Genomic DNA, 24,408 nt, shown 5'->3' with positions numbered 1-24,408 from the left:
TTCTTATCTTTCGGAGATGAACTGATGTGTGGAGATACTGATGTAAGAGGGTACAGCTGTGTACAACACTGAGACGACAGACGCAGTGTTTTCAGGAACTCAGTGTGACACTTCATTACTTGTGCAATAGCCATATCAAGTCACGGTTAGGAAGGGATGTGAGGTTAGTGCCCTCTCAATAAACTTCTGCTTTCCTGTGCAAAAGGAAAGGCATACTATATTTATCAATTTCTGTCCCCTTAGTAATGAGTCTGTCTTGCTGTTAAGAATAAGAGAGGACAAAAAGAAACACAGCACTGAAAAGGACTAACACAGCAAATTTTTACCACTGTCCCTGAACTGAGCTAGCTCTGTGTGTATCAGGTGTTTTCCTTTAGGGTAAAGAGAAATCCACCTATTATTCTTTCCTTTTGTTCACAGGAGCAGAATAAGCACTGGGAAACTGCAAGAGTATCTTGGTGAGATTTCCTCTTCAATCCTCATCAAGGTGTCTTCCCCTGTTTCTTTTAAGTGGTGGATGCTTTGGGGCAAGAAGAAAGAGTAAATTTAAAACTATCCAGAAAGAGATTTGGTTTTTTTCTTTATTTCTTTTTAAGAGACTGAAATAATAAATCCTGGCCCATTTATCTGCACTAGAAAAAATATGAGCATAATTACCCAAAGTTCAGAATACATGCTCACATGCCTGTGCTCCTGTGCCAGTGCCTTCCTTGGGGTTTGGAGACACTCAGATCAAGGGTTTCCTGTGCCAGGGGTTTTCCATAGGAAATACTCTCTTGATCCCCTCAGAAGCCTTTTCCTTTGACTTGCAAGTAAAAAGGAGGCAAAAATTCCTAAGTTAATTTACAAGACTGCGAGGCCTGGGGCAAGTGGGATGCTACTGCTCAGCTCACAGTTGCATTCCCAGTAGAAGGGAGCCACTATCCTCTAGGGAACTGGCAGGATAGTGTTCAAGGAATAGTCACTTTCACCTCAAGATGTCTGATGCTCACTGCAGCTACTTTTCTTTCCAGGTTGTTCACCAGGAAATACAGTAGGAGTGCTTTGAACCTTTCCATAGGCATCCTTTTTGTCTGGCCATATGGAACAGCATGCAGATATTCATGGCAGCAATGGCACTTGCAGTCACTAGGCATCTCAGGTGCAGTGAACAAGTCAGGTAGATTGGGTAAAAGAGCATCTTCTCTTTTCTTTTTTTAACTTCTGTGAGAGCAGAACTTCCATTACTTTGGTAAGCATGTCAGGTAGGCAGGATTTTTTGGTTGGTGTGGTCCTTCTGGAGACTGGCTGGGTGGCAGGTCTGGTGGCAGAAGTCCTTTTTTTGCTTTCACATGGGATACAGACAAGACAATGGGAAGACAAGCTATTAACCATACCAGCTAAACAGTGTTCATCTGTCCTGACCGTAAATCTGACCTTTGGGAAAAGAAAATAGGTTGAAGTCATTGGTTGCTAAGGCTGACTTGGGCACCTCTGGTTTCATGAGGCATGTGAAATGGAAAGATACCTACTTGGAACTCAAGAACTATTGTCATGGGAAATCATAGTGCTTCCAGGGAATCATGCTTCTCAGAAGGATGAGGCTTACTTTCCTAAGTCGTTTTATCATTTTGGTACAGTTATTCTGGAAGAGTAGATGAGTTTTGGTCACACAGTACCATTTAAAGTGATGTACAACTTTTTGCCTAGATAAATTAAACATTTTCTTTTTGTGCATTGCAAACTTGATATGTCAGAATATTTTACCTATGAAATTTTCAAGATACTCACTTTGAAAAGTTGCAACAGTTAGTCAGAAATGTCTTCATGCTAACATTCTTTCTGATGGCAATTACCAATATCAATTCAACTGGCTATGAATTTGTTTTGCCTTGCCTTTTTTCAAAAGCCAGAAATTTCCAAACAGTTTCCCATGTGGACTTCCATCCAGTTGTTAGCTTGGATGGAATGCAATAAAGATACATAACATTGCGCAAATGAAATCTTATAAACCATACACTTACATGTTGGTTGAAGTTTTTTTAAGTTTTGAAATACATGGTTTTTATAAGGCGTTGAGGTCACTGGCCTTGTCCCATGCTGTTACTCACCTAGGGAAGTGCTGATAGCAGTTTCTTCCCGGTTTGCTGCAGACAGCGTTTCAGAACTGTGTGAAATATATATTTAATCTCAGTGACAAACTAACATCAAAGGATGCTCAAGGATTACTCAAAAGAAGAATGTGTGGCTTGGCAAGAATTCATATAGGGATGCATTTAAACTTATCTGAAAAGCCTGGGCAGAAAGACCATTACAGAAGAAAAAATACTAGTTTTCTGTCCCTAGCATGATTTTTACAGTAGCTAAAGGCAAGTTTAGGCAGTGGCCTCAGAGGAGCCTTGCATATTGTCACTGACACTTCATCATACCCTGAAACAGTGGGGATATGATAAGAACCAGATGATATAAATTTATTAAGCAAACCAGTGGTTCATATTATCTGGGAAATAACTGGCCTAAATTCTGTATCAATGCTGTAGTCCAGCAAGAGTTTAATTGCATTTTTCACTGTCTGTATTGCTGTTTAATCTAAGAAACACACTGGGTGCTTGAAAAAAGGACTTCAGCAGCCTTTTACTGAAAGAGGAGGAAAACTGGATGCCTCAGAACCAGAAGAGAAAGTAAACCACGTGATGTGTGTTTATACACACAGTCTTCTGTGTGCCACTGACAAATAGCTGGATTCTGTAGGGATAGCACTGTTCCAAACAAAATTTTAAATTCAATTCCAATATGTGACTAAGATTTATTTTCTTAAGGTTAAACTTCTTTTGTAGACTTCAGGACATGAAGAGGTCTTGCTGCTCTTCATTTTTCTCCGTCTATGCACCTACACACATGTGCACACTTATGCTTTTAAAAGAAACCTGGTTCTTATCAGGCATTCAGCTTCTGGATGTCCAGGTAGCTGTTGTGATTTAAGGATGTGTGACACTTGTATTCCAGAATAGTCTAAATGAATTATGTGCACTGTAAGCAGAAAGGGTAGGAAGCGCCACTGAATATAACATGAATGCCTGACAACTCTTCAGTAAATTCAGAAATTACTATTAAACACTGAAGCTGGATTTTTTGAAGAATCAGGTTGGAGATCTGTCTCTGTTAGTCTTATCTGATTATGTCAATTCCTTTTTTTGACTTGTAATTTAAAACTTTTTTTCTTTTACTTCTGTAAGCATCTTCACCTGAGTACCCTATCTACTGAGAGTGATTTCATTTTTTACACAGGATCCTTTTTGCTTTCTGGTCCAATAGCACAAGCTGTTCTTCATATTTCTCATTAGACAGCTCTTTGGGAGTGGGGTAGTAGATGCAGAATCACCATCAGATTGAGATGTATATACTAAGATAGTAAGGGATTAAGGAAGATCTGGTTTTGATAAGTGCTAGCAGACTTATTTGTTTATATAGGTCATCAATAAGCAAATTGCTTAAGGGTGGCATTTCTGAATTGATACTTTTGATGTCAGGGCATCCTGAGTTTTGTCTCAACAAAGAAATGGATTTTTTCTGGGAAGCTGGGGCTGACATCCACCTAGATTTGACAGAAGGGGTAAGGAAGATCTTCAGGTATCAGCAACAGAGCATAAGGAGCCTTGATGACTGCATTTTGCTTTTTTGACATACTCTGGATTTTGAGAACCACCAATCTGGAGTACCTCTGGCAGAGTAGAAGACTTTTTCTGTGATAGAACTGTTACTAAAAGAAAGATTTAGGTGGTGCCAGCTTTACTTTTTTCAACTTTAGGGCATATACTCCCCCCCCCCCTTTTTTTTTCTTTCTCTTTACTATTTATGACAGGAACTTCAGGGCTTTGAAGAAGTTTTGTAGGAGTTCTTCCACTGCAGAATTCTTGATTGCTACTTTAAAGTAAGATCTTTAGTTCATTTTGACAAGAGTGGGTAGCAATTATTAACTACCTATAAAAATACTTTTGAAAAATCTATGCTAGACAATGAATTCTTAGCTATTAATTGTGTATATCTCCTTCAGAGCTGGAATAAATCTGTAATGGACAGTTGTTTTCTGATTTGAAATTACTTTTTGGGTATTGCTAGAACTTCAAGCTCAATTTTCACTCACAGGAAGGAAAACACTCTACTTTCTTTAACATTAAACATGGATGACGTTGAGATGAATTATGTTTATTCCACTTGTTAAAAGAAAACTTGGACCCTGTTCCAGGTTGAGATCACATGTTTTCTGGGAATATATAGGTCTTAAAGCAAATTTTGGAATGCAAGTAATAGGCTCACAGATCTCCTGTGGGTGGGATCACAATTTATGTCAGAAGAACTTGGACCCACAGAATGTCTAGCTGTGCTGATGCCTATCATATGTGCTGGAGTAAGAGTACTTGGTTCACGTGAGTTTACCTTGTAACCCTCTTAAATTATGTCTTTGAGCTTTCAACCAAGGGTGAATGATCAGGTCATGCACCCATCTGCAGTTTGAAGGTATTTGTTTTCCTATAAACTGGAAGCACCAACATGTATTTTTATTTTAAAAGAATAAAACTGTAAATATTCATTTTTACTTTATAAAAATTACTCTTCAAAAAGCAGTTGGGTGAAATAACCTCAGTAAGTTGTCATGTCTTCTATCTCCAATGTAAATCTAGAGACTGAGTCACGTATAGTCATAATCAGAATCTGATTGCTTATGAAACTTTAAGTTTTACATTTACCCTTGCAATTGCTGTGGGGTGTTGTTTTTTTTTGGTTTTTTTTGTTTTGTTTTTTTTTTTTAATAAAGCTAAAACAAAATGAGTGTGTCAAATAATTGTTACACATTCATTAGACAGGTCCCAGATTATCTCTCACAGACTGAATTAATTTTCTTTTTTACTCATGAATAAAATTATTCAGGGCTGGTTCACCATATTTCATTACTACCATATTTCACCATATTTCATTACTACTACTCAGCTTTACTGAAAGTGAAATTATTTTAGTGTCATCTCTGTGTCTCAAATAATCCCTTTATGTTGCCAACAAACAGGAGGTCCTGGCTGATGGCACAGCATTGTCAGCTGGGCAAGGGAGGGGATTCTCCTGCTCTGCTCTGAGCTGGAGTGGTCTCACCTTGAGTGCTGAGGGCAGTTTTTGGGTGCCACAATATGAGAAAGACATTAAACTGTTAGAGAGCTCCAAAAGAGCGCAACAAAGACGGTGAAGGGCCTTGAAGAGAAGCCGTGTGAGGAGCAGCTGAGGTCACTTGGTCTGTTCAGCCTGGAGAGGAGGAGACTGAGGGGAGACCTCACTGCAGTTACAACCTCCTGTGAGGGGCAGGCGCCGAGTTGTGACAGTGACAGCGCCTGAGGGAATGGCCTGGAGATGTCAGGAGGAGGAGGAGATTTGGACTGGATATCCAGAAGAGGTTTTCACTGAGAGGATATTTGAACACTCTAAGAGGCTTCCTAGGGCAGTGGTCCCAGCACCACCCTGACAGAGTTCAAGAAGTGTTTGGACAACGCTCTCAGGCACATGGTGTGACTCTTGGGGTGGCCAGTGCAGGGCCAGGAGTTGGACTTGATGATTCTGATGGCTGTTTTCCAACTCAGTATCTTCTGCGATGCTATGAAAGCTAAAGCTGACTGCTGTAACATGGGCCAGCCGTGATGCTTGCCGATGTTTTTCTGTTTAAGTGTATCTTTAAAGTCTCACTCATGTCCTTGTTTTTCTCTCTCATTAATATCAAGTGCAGTTAGAACTGCTATTCACCAGGTGCCGGCCCATAGCACAAGTAAAGTTTTGAAGGAGAACACTGCCTATCACCATCAGACACATGCATTTTTGGTGCAACTTTGCTAGATTAGTCAGTTTTTCCAGCAAAAACACATTGCCCACTAAGGACAATATCTATCTATATGGTTAAATAATTTGTGTCCTTACGAATCTGTGTTTCTGCGGTGCCTTTGCATGAATGAAAATGGAATGCTGAGTATAGATATGACTGTTTTATTTGAGACAGATACTGCTATATATTTATATGCTTATGACCAACATTCTGATGTTGTTAACTTCTGCTTTCCAGGGAACGTGCGTTTTATTCTTTAAACTAGCAAACAGTAGGGCTGAAACAGTTAGGGAAACTTTGTCCAGCAATTTTCATAGATCTTTACACAGAGATGTGATGATAGTTCAAATTCCTTATGGTAAATGCATGAAAGTTATTATATAGAATGCCTTTTTAGCATGTTGATTCACTATGTAGTGTTTCAGTTTTTCCTTAGGAGCATTTTGGAAGGTTCCTTTCAATATGCCTTTTCATAACTTCTAACACAGCAGCATAACTTCAGATCACAATGTCTGATGTCTGTAATACTCCATTTATTAATCAGAAAAGATCCTTTGTCTCACTGTTGTTCAAAGAGCTGTCTTAGAGCAGTCTTCGCTAGCCTCAAACTGAGATGAAGTAGGATATTCAAAAGATGAAAGTGAATTCATACACCATTCACTACTAAGGAACTGTTGTCAACCAGTAGGCATGCCAGAGAGGAACAGATTTATTCAATTTATTCGGTACTTTTAATAACCAAAATGATATCCAGCAAAAAGAAAGGTTAAACCAGCAGCAGAAGTTTTGATGCTTAAATGTTCTTTCCTGATTTCTTTTTTTTTTTTTTTTTTTTCCCTTTTCCTTCTCCTCAGAGCTCCAGAACAGCTCGCTCTGAGGAGGACCGGGACTCGCTGTGGGATGCGTGGGGCTCATGGAGCGAATGCTCGCGCACCTGCGGAGGAGGCGCCTCGTACTCACTGCGACGCTGCCTGAGCAGCAAGTAAGTGCCTGGATGTTTTCTACTTTATTGATGGAAAAATTCAACCTACTTATATCTGCCAGACCATAAGAAGCAACCAGTGGAAGTCTTGACCTACACTGAAATTTCCACCTTGTTGTGAAAAAATTATGGTAATGTTTTGGTTTTGTTTTTTTTTTTTAATTTGGGCAAGCAGCCAATGAGCTTGATAAGGAAGCACCCTTTAAAGTAAAGCAAGAATCCATGGAGATAAAAAAGTGGTCTGGACAGCTTAAAAGGCTGCCAGCTCCTGAAGTTGAACTTCCCTCCACTTTCACCATTTAAGCATTAAGAGTTGCCACGTGCTTGTACAAGAGTACAGATTATTCACTACATTTAGTACCCCACAGTCTCAGCCACCCTGACTATAAAAGCAACACATTAATCAAATGAGGCATCCTAAGCTATATAAGAAAGAGTAACAGTCCTACAAAGGATATCTTGCAAATTGAATTTCAGGTAGGAAGTACTCAATACCAGCAAGGCCCCTCCCAACAGAGGTAAAATGCTCTGGTACAAAGGTGAATTCTGGGTATTCAGTCAGGCATCTGAGATTTTATTCCTACCCACTTACTAGCTTGCAATGCAAAAAGAACAACTCATTTGACATCTTTTCCACTCTGTACTTTATGTAAGTTTTATCTGCAAAATATTTCTAGCAAATATCATTTCTATTTAAAGAAAAAAATTTACCTGCAGTAAACATGGTATATGTGATAAATATTAACAGATTTCTGATAAATAATATGAAGGGAAACTCCAGACCCAACCTTTCTGACTTATTGCCATTTCTGGTACCTTATATATTGTAGGAGAAAAAAATCTAATACAATTTTCCATCCTGCATACTTTCTTTCATATTTTTATTCATGTGCTTGTAAAACTGATGTTAATATAACAAACAGCGGCCATACAGTCCAAATAATTTCCTCTGTCTGACACTTTAATATGTGATTTTGTTTAGTGAAGACAGGAAACAGCACAAGGCATTGAACATAACACCAGAATAGGATATTGTGTATTTTAGCTTTATCTCTGAACAGTCTCTTAGTAGCCCCATTTATTGAGTTGACTGTGCGCAAAAGTCTGCTGGAAGAAAAGATAGGCAAAGGTATCTGTTGAAATAAGTGGAAAACCAGTACTTTGCTATTGCATTCCCATGGATTAAAAAAAAAATAAAATTGATTTTCAATGTAGGACCAGATTCTAATACCTTATTAGTTTCATGGCCAGTTGTTTCATCGCCAGTTAGTTTGAGGCCAGTTGCATTCACCTCAAAATCTGAAATTTCAGAGACAGGAACTTAATTTTAATCACCATATATAGTTTTCCATACTTAAAAAAAATAAATCACTTTCAGTATGTTATTTTAATGTAAACATGAAGCCAGACGTACCAGGAGATCTGGGGACTGAGCAATAGGTGCTTTCTTTCCTCCTTCATGAGAACTGTCTCTGTAGGTTCTAGAGGGCAGTCTTGGAGTTCCAAATAGCAGTAGCAGTTGTCACAGTATGTGACAATGTGAGTAAATATCACTTCTTCTGGACTCCCTTTGACTCCTGTGCTGTTCAGGACGACCCTGAACCTTAATGAATGGAACAGGTAATAACCTCATAAATCACACAAAATTAGGTTTCATGACCTTTCCACTGTCCCTTCAGGACACAAGCAATGCTTCCTGCCTTAAGAAACCAACCACAAACTATGACCCATTCAGACATGGAAACCTGCAATTTCTGGGATAGGAAGTGGGGAGTTAATTAGGTGTGTGGCATTTGGTAGCCAGTAGCAATAAATCATAAATAGTAACTTTTGTCTTGGAATTAGCACTCTCTCAAATGTGCAATAATTTTTCATTTTTCCTGGTCTACATGCAATTGTTAATTAAGTAAGGGGTTTAAATGATTAATTTTTCTGCTAAGCAAGCATTTTAAGGTGCTAAGTCAGAGTGGGAGCAAGGTAAAGAAACTCATCAAAGGTTTCCAAATAAATTCACAGGAGTATTTCAAAGCTGTCAAGGTTTGACCAGAACGTCCATGTTTGAGAGAGAATTTCTTGGTCAGTACAGTTTATTTGGTGTGTGTAATTTCACTGCAGCTTGAAGGAATATAGTAGATTCTTCTGGCAAATGAAAACTGGCAACACATTTAGAACAAATTGGAACAAATTAATCCTGAATATTTCTCATCCTGGGAGGAATGCTTTAATGCCTTGTATCTTTTAGTTCTATATGAGATGACTTTCAGAGCATCACATGAATAGAGAGAGCTTGGTGCATCAGCTTTGAAAAAATGCAAAGACTAATTGCCCATTCCTAAACACCATTAATATATATAGCTAAATAAAGGAAACCAGCTTTCTTTCCAGCTTTTATTTGCTAAAGTTATGTTCGTGCTTGTGTTGTTTGTTTTAGGAACATGTTTTGCATTAGTCCTTCACAGCTGTGATGAAAGAATGGAAAGTGTTAGTGAAAAATTCTGTATTCTTGTGTTTTAAATAGCAAAAATTTCAGGGTAGTGGCTGTTTAGCAGTACACTTTATTAGAACAACTGGTTCTGATTATGCTAAGGACATTATGCTAGTGATAAAAATACACATGCCAGTCACACAAGCAGACAGGGGTTGTCAGCCCAAGTCAGTTTTATGTCCTCATGCTGACAGCAAGCACTGGGTCAAGGACAGAATGCACCCCAGGAAAATAAACTTTTATAAATTAGACTACCAAAACTCTAAAGATTACAGTTTTCATACTCTTTAGTAACATTAACTCTTTATAACTTCTGATATTGTTGTTATTTACACAAAAGGACAGACCCCCTTTAAATGTTACTGGATTTTGCCTCAACTCACTTGAAGGTGAACTTCCTTGACTAATTATATATTAGGTGGAGGGGTAACTATTTTTATAATTTTATAATGTTTTGCCCTTCTGTTTCCCTATTTTTTTTTTGATGACCGGCCATGCAGCACTACTCAATAAAACCTGTACAGACAGGAACCATAGACCACTCCTATTTTTCTTGAGCACTTGAGCACTACCAGCACTTGAGCTTCTGCAGGGAACCAAGTTTTGTTAGGTATTGGCTGCTTTGGATACAGACATTATGGAAATACAGGTAGAGAGGCACTGCATTATGGGCTTTGGCCTCTTGCTTAGAATCCAGCCCTTATTTGTTGCAGCAAGTAAGAGTTGATTGCCCAGCACTGCTGGCATTTGTCTTCAAGCAAAGAGATTGATAATCACTCAGATATCTTCCATCCAGGTTTTAATATGTGTCCATATTGATTCAGGCAAACTCAAACAGGGTAATAATAAATATCTTAATTAGATATCTGAAATTCATGTATATTTATTTCCTGTACTGGGATATATTTTCAAATTGTAAAAGAAATTATAAATTCTTTAATTCATTTTTCACCCATACTGATCTAAAAATATTCTGTGTTTTCTGGAATTGTGCTCTACGCATTGCTGAGTACTACAGTAATAGTGAGACCATTTTCCTCTGTCTAGGCTTGGCAAGAAGATAATTCTGATTCTTTTTCTCATCATCTTCAAAATTCACCATCACTTTTCTTTTAAAGTTAGGCTGCATGTAGCAAAAGATAAGTGTGTCCTAGAGATTGGCAAACTGTTTTTTCATATAGTAGATACGTAGTCTATTCATTAAACTGTATAGAAACCCTTCATTGCTGTTGCTTCTGTTTATGAAAAAACATGTGGCAGAGAATAGTTTGAGCATACAGCAGACTGCTGAGATAGTTATGGAGTCCCAAGGTTACTGGAGCTGAGCTCAAGGGCCAAAATTTGATACCATCACCCTGATCTCTGGGAAATAGCGTTTAAAATTCTGAATAGAGTGAAGGTTTTCCACCATTAAGTGAGGGGTTTATGTTTGGTAGCAGCAGAAGTTCAGCATTTGCATTTTCATGACAAATTTCCCTCAGTATAAAAGTGTCCAAGATTAAAAAGAAAAAAAAAATGAGAACATCAATAGGACAAAACAAACAAATGAAAAAAAGCACAAATTTAAAAACAAAATGGAACAGATGTGAGAGAGTTAATCCCAGCATTGTTCCTATGCTTCATACTGTCTGTGTCACTTACTGGAACGTATTTCTCTCTCCTTTTGAAATACGTCTCTCTCTTTCTTCATCTGATAACTGCCTTTCGGTAATGCAAGGGAACCAGAAATATGAAATAGCCTTTCTGCCAGTTTGGCCTGCTAAGTTAGATTAAGTGATTCACTTGCTTAGTTGTTCAGCACGTTGCTGTTGCATTCTGCAGAGTGAAAACAGTTAATCTGCATAAATGATTCTCAGCTTTATTGTCGTTTGACTTGGTTCATAAAATAACAACCAAGACATATTTTTGAAGGTCAGGTTTAGTAAACCAGCTAAATTTGCTAAAATTAAGTCTATTTTATGATGTGTGCCTTTCTCATAAGACAGAAAGGGCCTAAAATAAATTAGGTTTTTTTCATTAAGGAGTAATATTTTTTAATTTTGATCTCATATATTGTTGATTTACAAATCCAACATCAAATGGTTTCACCAGACAGTGATGGAATAGATGCATGTTATTCATGTTAGTTCAAAGTTAAATAAGTGAATAAGAAACCATTAATAACATTTCTGACTGGCATTGAAAACAGGATCCATCAAATACTGCATATTTGAAAACATACTGTTTTAACTTTCATCTGTATACAACTTTGGTACCAAAATATTGACTACTGTTGCTGCTTCACAACTGAATTTAGAATGTAGTCCCAGCAAGTGGCTGTGACCCTTACTTTCAGGCTGCATTGACAGAGTCGTCTGTCTCAGGGGCTTTGATTCCCAGAGATTCTGAAGTTTTTCACATCTAACACTGATAAAAGGTCCTTTAAACTTTCTGAGTGAAAATTACAATGGTGCAGTTATGTGGGTTGGGGGTTGCTTCTTTGACAGATAGAAGCTAACATGTATTACTGTAACTACTGTGTAATGATATAAATGCAGTCTTGTCTATCCTGGCACTACTAAATAAACCAGATTAGGCTTTTGAACATTTATTAAATGTTCCTATATTGGTCAAAATGATCAGTTTAAGTACTTGAGAATAAGCCCATTTCTAGTTTAAGGTCTGTGGAATAAAGAGCAGAATATTTGTGCACAAATGCTATCAGAGTTTTTGAATACATCCCCAAAAATAAATGGCATTCTGTTGAAGCATACCATGTCACTCATGAAGAGTACAATCAATGTCATAAAATTCTTAGATGAACTGCACTATGAAATTATTTAGGAGAATGTTTCTCATTACCTTGTATAAAACTGTATCTGTATACTAGTGTAGTATATTGCTTCCTTCAAAGACCCTCAGGATACCTGAATTGCTGGGTTTTTTCTGCTTTAGTTGATACTTCTAGATAATTTACTGTGTAAAGGCATCCTCCATGATACAGTGTATGATTCCAAATAGCTGGAAAAAAAATTTTGTTTCTTTAATTTGTAAGTGCTTCTAGTTAAGTCTGTGCCCCATAGCAACATTTTAAAAGGAATTTTATTCTTCTGTTTACTCTGTGATTAGTGAAAACTGTAATTATGAGAATTTTGAAACCATTCTCTGGTTGTATGTGATGAAGAAATTATTCCAATTTTTTTTTTAGAGAGATTACAGCTCTAACTCTAATGGCAGAAGCAGCAAGCAACCTATCTGAGTCAACACGTCAGCAGTATAAGAAGCTGCAAATTTCACACAATGTAAATCAGCATTGTAATCTATGGAGTGACTGCTGATAGTCTTCAGAAGACCAGTTAGACACACTGTGCCTCACTGAAGTATCTAAAATTGTAGAAAATGCTTTCCTAGTGTAGTTTTCTTATGGAACCCCTTGTTAGACCTGACACAGAGATGTTACGTATTGGTGTTTTGGGTGAAAAACTAGCGTGTAGTAGAATGAACAGTAATCAGCATTGCAGTTACAGGTCAGTGATGAATATGGGCTCCATAAATGCATCTCCCTATTGAGAAGTGGCCTATGAAACAAAAATGTCTGTGAAGCCCTCACTCAGGTGATATACTGTTCATATGTCCAGGTTCACTGGAAGAGCTCTCGGCTATTTATAAGTCTTTCCATAAATCTGTTCCTGAACTTAAATCAAAAGGAATTAAATCAGACCTTTGCATGATGTAGAGTTTTTGTAAGCCTTAATTCCAGTAAGAAACTTATGTGATTCTCTAAAGACGGGAGCACTAGATTGTACGCAAGAAATTTCAGTGGAGGGGGGTTAACACACATGCAGACTTCCTCAGAGAAGGCAGAGCTTGCAATCCTGTTCAGCACATTTGTTTTATAAAGACCAGCTGCAAAACCTGGATCCTGCTCCAATTTCTAGAGTGTTCAGATTTGGGATGTTAGTACTTTTGGGCCTGCATTATGTTCTATATGGTATATTTGTGATATAGCACAACAAGCGAGATTTTATATTGTAGTTATTTCCACTTCTGTTGTGAAGCAACATCTCATCCTTGTTTTACTGAAAGGCTTTTTTTTCTTAATTTTTGCTTTTCTGCCTTTCTTGCATTGTGAAAAATATTCACAACTGTAATTGCTTTCTGTAAATCTGCAATTCATGTTATATGTGCAAATCTAAAGTTAAAGACACTTCTTAAAATATTATTAAGAAAATAAAAAATACTGTGGTGATGAAAACAGATGTGAGACTAACTGCTGAAAATGAACAGTATCCTGAAAGCACCTGACAGTTTTTTTCTTTGTGTTTTCCGTTTTTTTTTTCCATGAATTGGATCTTTGTTATTTTAAGTAGACTAGCCAGTCATATTTTTGTGAGTTTAGGGCATAGTATTTAATGCCAGCTGTTACTTAGGAAATAACAATCAGTGACTTGGAATAAGACAAAGAAGAACTTGAAAATAAAAATTTACCAGAAGGATACCTTTCATACCATACCTTGTATGCAAAACTTTGCTGAATTCTAATAAAAATACATCTACTAGTCAATGAGATGGCAGGCCTTGTTATCTAAGGAAATTTAGTTAAACATGACTTTCCTCTTGTGAACCCATCTGTAACATTCGCATTCCTGATCTTTCTTCATAGGAGAGGTGTTTCAGGCCATTATTTTTGTGACCTGGATATGCTCACACAGCTCAGGTTCTGTCTGTTGCTGGGGACACAGACCTGAACACAGCTCTCCAGTGACCCAGATGGGGTCTCATGAGAGCACAGTGGAGGGAGAGAATCATCCCCTTGACCTGGTGGCCACACTCCCCTCTATGCAGCCTAGGATAAAATTGTCTTCCTGGACTGCAAGTGCACGTTGTCAGCTGATATTTAATTTTTCATCCACCAGTGTTCCCAACCCCTTCTCTGCTCTTGGCCAGTTCATCACTTAGTCTGTACTTATAGTGGAGATTGCTGCCATGCAGGATCTTGTGCTTGGCCTTGTTGAGCCTCATGAGGTGCACATGGGCCCACTGATGCTAAGTATAATAACAGCAGTTACATCAGAATTATTGATTGCCTAATACCAAGGTTGTGGAAAACGTTATTTATGAGAAAAGTTGGCCTTTTGTGGCCCCAGATTACTACACATGCTTTTATTTGCCTTGCTGAAATATTTTCTGCGTGCAGTGACTGAAGTTGTATTTTCCCGGTTGTTTATCTTTTTGATTGCAGAAGTAAGAACATTTATATGATCTGTAACTAAACCTGCCAGGGAAATTTGGCTTGTGCATCCATGCCCACTTTTCTTGTCTCAAAGTTAACTATTTATGTAACTCTTCTTGTATTTCACATTTCAACGTGCAGGAACTTGTAGGAGACAGTTTTCTAAACACAGAGAGTGAAAGATTTCTACAGATGCATGGCAAAACATACCAGTGCATCTCAACAATCCATGGTGGCAGGAAAGTGCTTGTGTGATGCCTTTAGAGGCTACCTAGAGCAGAGGCTACACAGTGTTAAAGGAATAAAGGTATTTATTAAAAACGCCTTCAAAGAATATACCTTGGGCCATACAAGAGCCCAGCCGTGACTATATCCAAGATGGACAAGTGCTCATGAGTCGAGTTTTGACACTTTTATAAGTTTTGGTCCATTTACATATTAGGGTTTATTGTCCAATTAAAGCTTCAGGTTATGAAGTCCCATCCTCCCAGACTGCTCTCCTCAATTTGCTGTTGTTGACACTTTTTGGGCCTGAGGTTGCAAAGGTTTGGTTCTCAGGCTGGAAAAGGATTGTTTTGTCTGACTAAACTGAGAACTTGCTAACACTTTATATGGTGTTCAGAGTTGTATACTGAAGCACTACAGAATCTGGAAAATATGACAGCTAAAACTTACGGCATCATGTGAACAAAAGGATGTGGAAAAATCTTTTAAATTCTTTGCAAATTATTGTCAACTGAGTGATTTAGACATGAGTTTAGCAGACCCAACCAAATAGTTTCCAAAGGTAAACTTCTTAAAGTCAGTTCAGTCCTGATGCGTCTTTCTTGCTCATAGTAACAATTTGGTGTTCAGGGCGCTCCTTCTCAATTCCTTTACAGGAAAAGGGGTATGCTGGGTGAGTAAAAGAGACTGACTATTCCTCAGAGAAGCACAAACTAATTGTATTGAGGATGACAGGGGGTCGTAACACTGTGCCAGATTTGGGAAAGAGCTGAGAGCAAGAGTGTGAAGAAAGGGAGATGCAAGATGATACCCCCATGTGTGTAGCCTGGCTTCATGCCACAGCCAGACTAAGATCTCATGGGAAAAGACAGACCCACAGCATATTTATCTCACAAGTACAATCAGAAACCAGAATCTGTCCCAGAAGTGTGTCTGTCAAGGGTAGTGAAAGTAAAGTAGTGGAGATTGTTCAACATTGCATCAGCTTTGAGACCCTGTAGTGAATAGCTGCATAAAAATTCATATGCACAGAAATAACCCACCCATGGCTCATAGTTGCTTGTTTATGAGCAGACTTGTTTCTTAAGTAAAGCATTTCAAACTCTGATGACTGCTGAGAGGGGCAGGAGTTGATGAGGTCTCCTTTGAAAATCTCTTCATAGTCTTTGGTAATTACTGATAAAGGCAGCTTTGGCAGGGGGTTGCTGTTCATTCTGGCATGGATTTTTGCAAGGCTTCTAACTCTAGCTGAGCACAAATACACATCTACTTGAGGCCTTTGAGGGGGGGACTTGAACTAAGTCCGTCTACAAACTGGAGCCTGGAGAAATAAATACCAAGGGTTTGGGTTGTTTACATTAAGAGAAGAGAATATTTTAATATATTATAAGTTGTTAACCTCTTTCAGAAACTTTACTGGAAACAAGTGACTAAGTTTAAGGAATGAAACATGATTCCCAACAGTATGCTTTTCTTTCATATTCACATGATAATAATTCTCTGTCAAGCCAAACCGTCAGCTACCTTTTTCCACTGAAAAATCCCCTGCGATGTAGATAACAGAGACAGCTGAAGTACTGCTTACTTCTCCCACTCTTTTCTGTGCTCTTCAAGATGAACTGGGCATATCGGTTGACTTCTGAGTTTTCCTGCTGGCTGTGTGTACTCCTTGTTGGTAGGAGTTCCCATTTATATCCTGAAGAGATCAGAGGATAAATGATGACTGTATCTCACAACATGGGCTCAGTAGTCTGCCATGATCCTTCCTTGCATGCTGAAGGCTCAGTGCTGTGGAATTCTGCACAGTGTCCATGCTGAGATATGCGTGCAAATCCCGTGAGTTTGAATTCCAGAGTAGTTGCTTGTGCTTAAGAGAATCTGAAGTACTGTCCTGAGGTAGGGTAGATCCGAGACTCAAACTACTGTGCAAATCTATTGTGAAAATATATCATGTAAGGCTGAAAGCTGTTACCTGCTTTTGGCTGGTAGGTGATAACTGGGAAACTACTGAGTTTAAACAACCAAGCTCCAAAGAATGTTCTTTCTGAGGAAAAAGGGGGAATTTTCCAAGAGTGTTTCCTACTCTTCATGAATCATAAGAGCACTAGCTGCATCCAGAATTGCTCATTTTATCTGAACGTCCCTGGCCATTAGCCAGAAGAAGAAAAATGGAGTAAAATAATGGAATAATTGTTTTTTCACATAGCTAATGAAATAACCTATTGTTTTCCATAACACAGAGAATAAATGAAAATTAAGTAGTTTTGGTTTTTTTTATTTCAAAACAGATAATATGAAGAAACCATGAAAAGAAGAAGAAACTGAGAGGCAAATGATAGAAAGGAAGCTGAAGTTTTCCTAGATGTTCAGTGGTTCTAAGATTAATCAGTTACAGTAATAGAAATTGTGCTAATAGCAAGTCTGTGTCAAGCAAAGTAATGTTTGATGGTTTACGTGGCATTTCTGAGAGACACATGGGGCAGGTATCAAGCCTGATGAACAAGCTGTTCAGTGTGGTAAATGATGCCTGCACTAGGGCTGCCTGCATTCTGCATAATTTACCTCTTTATTTACTATCTATCATTAGCAAAGCAGCTTTATTGAATGCAATATAAGCAGGTTTCCAAAGTATTTTTCCGAGCTTGCCGATATTGCTTGGGAATGACTGGAATTGTGTGGGTGGGAGTGTTGCTTGGGTGTTTTGTTGTTGTTACTGGGTTTTTTAGTTGGGTTTTTTATTTCATAGTCTATTATGGATATAATTTTTGTTATTGTACTGCCCAAACCATTTTTTTTCTACTGCTAGGTACACTGTGCACATTTTTCACTTCTGTGCATGGCTGAGATAAGAATTCATTGGAGTTAAATATACAATGCTACAAAATCACTGAATTAGTGATAGTAGCTAATAGAAATGTCACTATCACAGTGATAGTGATTAGTGATATTTCTGTTATGCTTTTAATATAATTTTATATGCAAATGCTACACAACAGAAAGTGTTATCTTTCCGCTTAGATTTATTCTGAAAATATTGTGAAGTTTATTTACTTGTTTGTCTCCTCTTGTGGTCATTCAGACATATGGTGTGTAAATGACTACTGGATGAATTTCACAATTCAGTCTTATGGATAATGGAGATAGAGAGGATGACTTCAATAACTTAAAGAAAACTTGTTCAATTAATTTTAGAGTTAACTCAGTATGGGAAAAGTTTCTCTGCTTTAAATTTTTTTTTTTTAATGAAGAAAAATCAGTGCAAATGCTGCTGTCCTTTCCCTTGGATAGTTCAAAATGGTTTGGATTTTAAGAATCAGGCTTGGCAGGCATTTATTCCTGAAGGAATGTGTGCTTAAGTTGTGGCCTAAAAAAAAGAAGGGGTAGGGGTGAAAGTTGTGAAATTAAGAAATTAAAAATGTTAGGAATTCTGTTCTTTTGAAGGATACATTTTAAAAGCCAAACTCTGCATTCTGATTTGCATGAGGGCCTCTGCAGAGTATACTGTCTGGACTCGTAAAATACCTGAAGCTTCACCTAAGGTCAGACACTCAGAGTACCTGCTGCTGAGTGCTAAAAAGGTACCTGGCTGTTGAGCTTTCTTTTAGGAACCCTGCCAACATCAGGGCTGGTATAGGTCTGCTGTGGGACAAAAGGAGGAGAACCATGAAGGGCACACATCAGTCTATGTGCTCTCCTTGACCTCACTGGGCCCAGCAGCTCTTTGAATGCTGTTCTGCCCCAGTGAATTGAGGGGAAGCTTTGTGTTCTCCTTCTTCCCTCATATCAAAGTGGGAAAAAGCTGCGTCACACTAGCCTGAAAGAGGGGAAATCTAAACTGAATGAGAGGAGGTTTAAGTTAAATATTTTGATTTTTTTTTTTTTTTTTTTTTTTTTTTTTTACGTGAGGGTGGTCAGGCACTGAAACAAGTTGTCAGGAGAAGCTTTGGGTGTCTCAACCCTGAAAGTGTTCAAGGCCAGGTTGAGTGGGGCTCTGAGCAATCTGGCCTAGTGAAAGGTGTCCCTGTCAATGGCAGTGGAATTGGAAGTAGATGGCCCCTTCAAACCCAAACTACACTTTGAGTTCATGCTGCTGCAAGCATTGTTCCTTCATCCGAGAGCCCAGTTCTACCCCAGAAGACAAAGCCTGCCTGTTCAGACTGTGCCAGTGCTGGAGTGTGTGCCCAGGTAGACACAGAGCTGTGCCCTTGTGAAATCATTAGGAATTGCATGGAGACACAAGACATTATTCAAGTCATTTAGATGTTGTTTTTCAGCTAAAATCTGTATTCTCACTTCTAATCTCATTTACAAGCTGATGCTACCTTCTAGAAAGTAGGAAACTAAGGAGTTGAAGGTTTCATACCTCAATAGGGACAGATAACCTTTTACTTTCGGGAAGAGGGCTGGTAGGGGAGTAGGTGATTAAAAATACATATGGGGAAGTTAATGACACAGTAAACATTATATATTGGCTTTTTATATTCAGCTATTAATGGTTTTGGTTTTGTTTTTAATTTTTGGACACAGGACCTGTGAAGGGCGAAACATCAGGTACAGGACGTGCAGCAATGTGGTAAGTGAAGTATAGCTTTGATGTGATACAATTAATCTCATATGATAATCGTGTCCATATTACTTCAGATAATTTGGTGAAGTGATAGTGAGAATCTTGTAGCTATCTAAACTGTTTTCATACCACAAAACCCAAAAACATAGGCAAACCTTTGCCAGTTTCTTGAAATGTGGATAGATTACGGCATAGCCCTATGCTAAAACTGTCTGGAAGGGATTGCATTCACAGCCATCATAAATAGAGAGTCAATGAAACTTCAGGGTTGCTCTTTACAACTTCTCCTGCAGATCAAGACATCTTGTGTTCCCAGTAGGGCTTTGGTAACCAGCTGGTTCACGTTGGGTAGTCTGTCAGGCTGAAGGATTAAGCTACTAAGAATTGAAGACAAGTTAGTAGAAGATCTCCGCAATTCTATGATTCTGTATATTTCTGTTCACTTCTGCCCTCACAGAATTTTAATTCTGTTGTGTGTCCTAGAAAAGCAGTTTTACATAGCCTGTATCAGTGTTCTGGCATTTCCAAAGGCTCTTGCTGGTTTTTTTAATATGTGGCAAATATAGTTTTCAATACAATAAAGTAAGAAACTTCAACTTCTGTCTCAACAAAGTGAAAGTGTGTTTTCACTGTTGAAAATTGAAATAGAGGCTTTCATATGGAAAGTTTTATTGGGTGCCAAGAATAGTAAAGGCTCTCAAGTTACATGGAGAAATGTCAGTTTTACCAGTAAAGATGGAAAATGAAATCAAACGTACACCGGGCCAAGCTTTCTCATGCCTGATAGGGACATATTCAGAAGCCTTTCAATACATGCTTTGTTTAAAAAGTTTAAAAGTTTAACTTTAAAAAAAAGGAATATATTTGCTCATATTTAGCTTATCTTTTCTTCAATAGACCACAGTTCATAATGAAAAAAACTGCTTCTATCTGAGCTGTAGTCTCCTATGCAGTAAAATTTCTCTCAGTTCTTTAGGAGCTGGGCTTTGATAATCCCTGTGAGCCCCTTCCAATGCAGAATATTCTGTGATTCTGTGATTCCTCTGAAATTTTTTCTGATTGTATCATTTGAGTTCCTGAAATACCTCATCAGTCTAGCCTTCACCTTCCTTAGCTGACAGAAACTGGTGTAGTTAATAAAAATATTTGCTGGCAGATTAGCAGTCCAATTTTCCTCTGAGGAATTTCAGCTACACTACATCTGTGTAAGGAATGGGAAGTTTGATTTTTGCTAGTCAAGTTGCAGGCCATATTGCTCTGCCCTATGACGCACACAAAAAAAAAAAAAAAAAGGAAAAAGGGAAGAAACAAAGAGATACTGCTAAAGGCTAATTAAAAAAATAATTGGACGACAGTGAACCCCATTTGTTTTGCTTTGGTTAGGCATTGCATGCACATTGGGTCTTTCTGTGTCTGATCTGCCCTTGTGTGTGTTGAGAGCAGTGAGACAGAGTACATCCTGCTCTCCTGCCGTTACGTTCCTGGATCACTCTGATGAAAGGCTGGGGCATTAACTGGGTTGTAACCCTTATTTTGGAATCACTGAGTTTCCAGGATAAGGAATATTTCTTTAGATTTATTTTTAGCTTAGGTTCTGCTTTGTAAATGTGCACCTGAACAGTTTTCCTTCAAAATAAAACCTTGCATAGTTTTGTCAGGCAGTTCCTTTATGTATCTTTTATTTGGCAGTACTGACTCTAGAAGTGAGGCATGCAGCTGCAGAACTCAATTATTTCATACCAAATAATCCAAAATGAAGCCTTCAAGCCTTCAGCTTTACTGTGCTGAAATCAGTGGCAGTTTTTCCTCTGAAATACGAAGACCCAGGACTGGTTTTATGATTTCAAACTGGTTTTGGGAGACCGTAAAAATGGCTTGTGCAGTGTAAATCTAAAGCTATTTAGGAACCCCAGACTTGCATCTCTAAAATCCATTCTGTTACTGAATTGTGCAACTGTAACACTGAAATATGCTTTGTCTCTTTCAGAATAGTAAAACAATAGTAAATCGTGTACTTTGTCATTATTGGAGTCTACTTTTTTGTCTCCACACACACACAAATTGGATCTACATACACAATTTTTTCTGCATACACACAAATTTGATCTTGAAAACAGTTTGTTAAGCTCATAGCTTAATGAAGCTTGTGAAACTCTGCACTAGAAAAAGTCTGCAATATTGTGTGTATTTTTGTTTACTCAGATTTTGCCTTTCAAGATTTCATCCAAAAAGACACTGAAAATTAAGAAAATGGAAATAACAGGCTCATGAGACCTATGTTTTCATGTTACATTTCAGTCTTTGAAGGCAAAAGAGATCAAATCCCCCCATTCCAAGCTTTCATTACCATTATCTTGTGCATAGCTTGAGGAATGATAAAATAACCACTATTTTATTTCATAAAATAACCAGTATTTTTGGTTTTTGCAAGCTGCCTTTCTATGAACTGATGTGTTTTCTTAATGACCCTCCTCTTGCAGGAAAGAATGGGTAGTCATATATACTAAAAGCAAATTATTTGAAATATGAAGTTGGAAAATTGGAAGAATAGTTTTGGAGCCTGGCAATGAGTACATTTTATAGGCACTATCATTTGCAAGATTTTGCTACAGCTGGTTTTAATTCATCCCAAAATTAAATTACAGAAGGGGAAAATATGAGATAAAGAAAAAGAGAGGCAAGGGGAAAGAATGGCATGCCTGTTGTCCCATTTACCTATATTAATTATTCCAGAGAGGCTGAATAATTTTGCATAATAAAGACTGTAGCAAAGACTGATACTGCTTTCTATGAAGCTTCTGAACAGTCCTTAAAACAGTAAATCCAGTTCAATATATTTGCCACTTGCATTGTCTGTTGATGATCAGAAACTGGAAGGATTATGGGTATAAAGCCACATGTGTAAATAGTAAAAGAAGGAATGAGAGAATCTGAAGATGATTTAGGGTTGAATTGCATCTGCTTTTTTTCTTATTTTTATTCACATGGATTTAAGCATATTTCCAGCCATTTTGGAATATAATCATGGGAGGGAGAGAGGGAGCAATTTGTTTTTCTTTAGAAAATCAGTCTCAATGCAATGAAAACGTGTTTTTGCAACTATCTGGGTTGTTGTACTGAACGTTATGCAAAATAAACAAATACAATTCCAAACTCTGAGTAGGATTTTTTTACTTATTCTCTTTCCTTTTTTGTTTTTCTTAAGCTAGCACACTCTTTTTTTCCTTCTTCTATGTGCATTATTGGTTGCCAGGTGCTCTCCAGCTTTTATACCAAGCTGTCACTCCATCTCATATGCCCTTTCTCTTTTATGGTCCTTCTGCCACTCTGCTAGCAGTCTTCTGCTTTCTCTTCCTTTCATTTACATGAAAATCACTCTGAAGGTTGTTTGTTGGAATATATACTGTCTTTACTGTCTTTCTCAATTTTCAGAATTCTTCTTGTGACTGAAAACATTTTTATTTTCCCTGATAGTTTTTCTTTCATTGCATTGCTTTCTGAATAAAAAAAAAGGAGAGAAAGAAAAAGAAAGAAAAGATGAGACTGACACTGAATCTGCACAACATTAGTAGCTCCTTCAACAAGGTTTCTCTTAAGCCTAAGATAAAATTTGTAGATTGTAGCTCCCGTTAGTCAGGCAACCAAAGCTTGTAAACACCACCTGCAACTGTTTTAATATATACCTCACTTTCTTCACTTGGCTGAAGTACCAGCTGTAATGTCATCCCCCGTTTTCTGGCTTGCATTCAGACAAGCTACTTCCATCCCTGTTTCTTATCAGCTCATGCTGCATTTTGTATACACCAGTACCAATGTTGTTCATCTTACTTTCTGCAAAATAACACAATCTTCTTTCCATGCTCTAAACCCCAGCCTGGAAAATGTCAAAGCTAAACTTCCATATAAGTACATAATTCTCAGAAGCACTGGCTTATGTGTATGAGAAGTATCATCCCCAAGAGGATATTATCAGACCTACAAGAATGATTAGCAGAGTTTAATTTTTCTACCCAGTCACCATTCAGTGGTGACTGAAATGCCATTTTGCAATCAAACCTCCCAATTTACATTTTGCAGTAAAATATAAAACACATATTAAACAAATTATAGGCACATATCTCCTTACTAACACACAATTTGTTTTATGTAAATTTACTTTGGAATTGAAAATTCTTCTAAACTCAGATAATTTATTGTGACTACAGTCAGTCTGTTCTTCAAACTACCGGATTTTAAGAACTTCCATCTTATTTCTGATTGGCTGCATTTTAAAACCTCAGTGTGTCATCTAGAAATTATTTCTTCATACTTAAAACAAGTGCTTTTAGTATCTAGCAAATGACAGAAGCTTGGATATCTGGATTTGCAATCTTTTCAGCAAGCAGGACTGTGAATCTGTGACAATTAAAAAATAGAACAAAAACCCCCACATTGTGTCCAGTTAATGTGAATGTAAAAAGAAACTTTGTTGCCCAAATAACCTGAATTGCTTCCCTTACAGTAATATTTCATGACTTGTCAGGACTCTGGGTAAATAAGAGTTTTAAATTCAGTATTTCTGACATTTTGTTTTTTTTTTTTAATTTGAACAGCTCATTTTTGAGCTCTTTGATAATATGGCACCCTCAATGCCTTTAGGAAAGTATGCTTTAATATTATGTATTTATATTAGTTTTTGACTGAAGGTCTTGGAAGTTTTCATGCTGAAATTAAACTTAATGTATCTAATTTAAATGCTTGTTTTAATACTTAAAAGAGATGGACAAAAAAAAGAAATTAAAATTACACAGAAGACTGCATATTGAACTATTCACCAAAATAGGATCATACTTCCAAAAAAAGACATTATTTTGCTGAAAAAAATATTTTATAAATATTTATAATGACAGATTTTAGTGGAACTTTGCATTTATATTTCACTGACAATTTTAGCTCTCATCTCCATGCCATGTTTATTTGCTGGTATTTCCCCATTTTCTTTGTTCCTATTATTTTTCTCAAGCTTGTCTCTGTCAGATATTGCAATGTCTTGGGGTTCTTAGAGAAAGCTTTAGTATGAGCCCCTCTCAATCTAAACAACTAAGTATGACCCTAAGTT

General features: G+C 37.6%; 1 protein-coding gene across 1 annotated transcript in view; it reads left to right on the top strand.

Moving 5' to 3' along the window:
• The window catches only part of ADAMTSL1 (ADAMTS like 1), a 391,268-nt gene that overhangs the window by 220,842 nt on the left and 146,018 nt on the right, over nt 1-24,408 (top strand). The window contains exons 3-4 of the mRNA XM_059492542.1: nt 6,694-6,821; nt 19,271-19,316. Coding sequence (XP_059348525.1) covers nt 6,694-6,821; nt 19,271-19,316 — 174 coding nt within the window. The remainder of the gene's footprint in view (nt 1-6,693; nt 6,822-19,270; nt 19,317-24,408) is intronic.

This window comes from Ammospiza nelsoni, chromosome Z (genome assembly GCF_027579445.1).
Source record: "Ammospiza nelsoni isolate bAmmNel1 chromosome Z, bAmmNel1.pri, whole genome shotgun sequence".
Lineage (NCBI taxonomy): Eukaryota > Metazoa > Chordata > Aves > Passeriformes > Passerellidae > Ammospiza > Ammospiza nelsoni.
The sequence above is the reverse complement of the archived record's forward strand: the minus strand, read 5'-3'. Positions and strand labels throughout refer to the sequence as shown.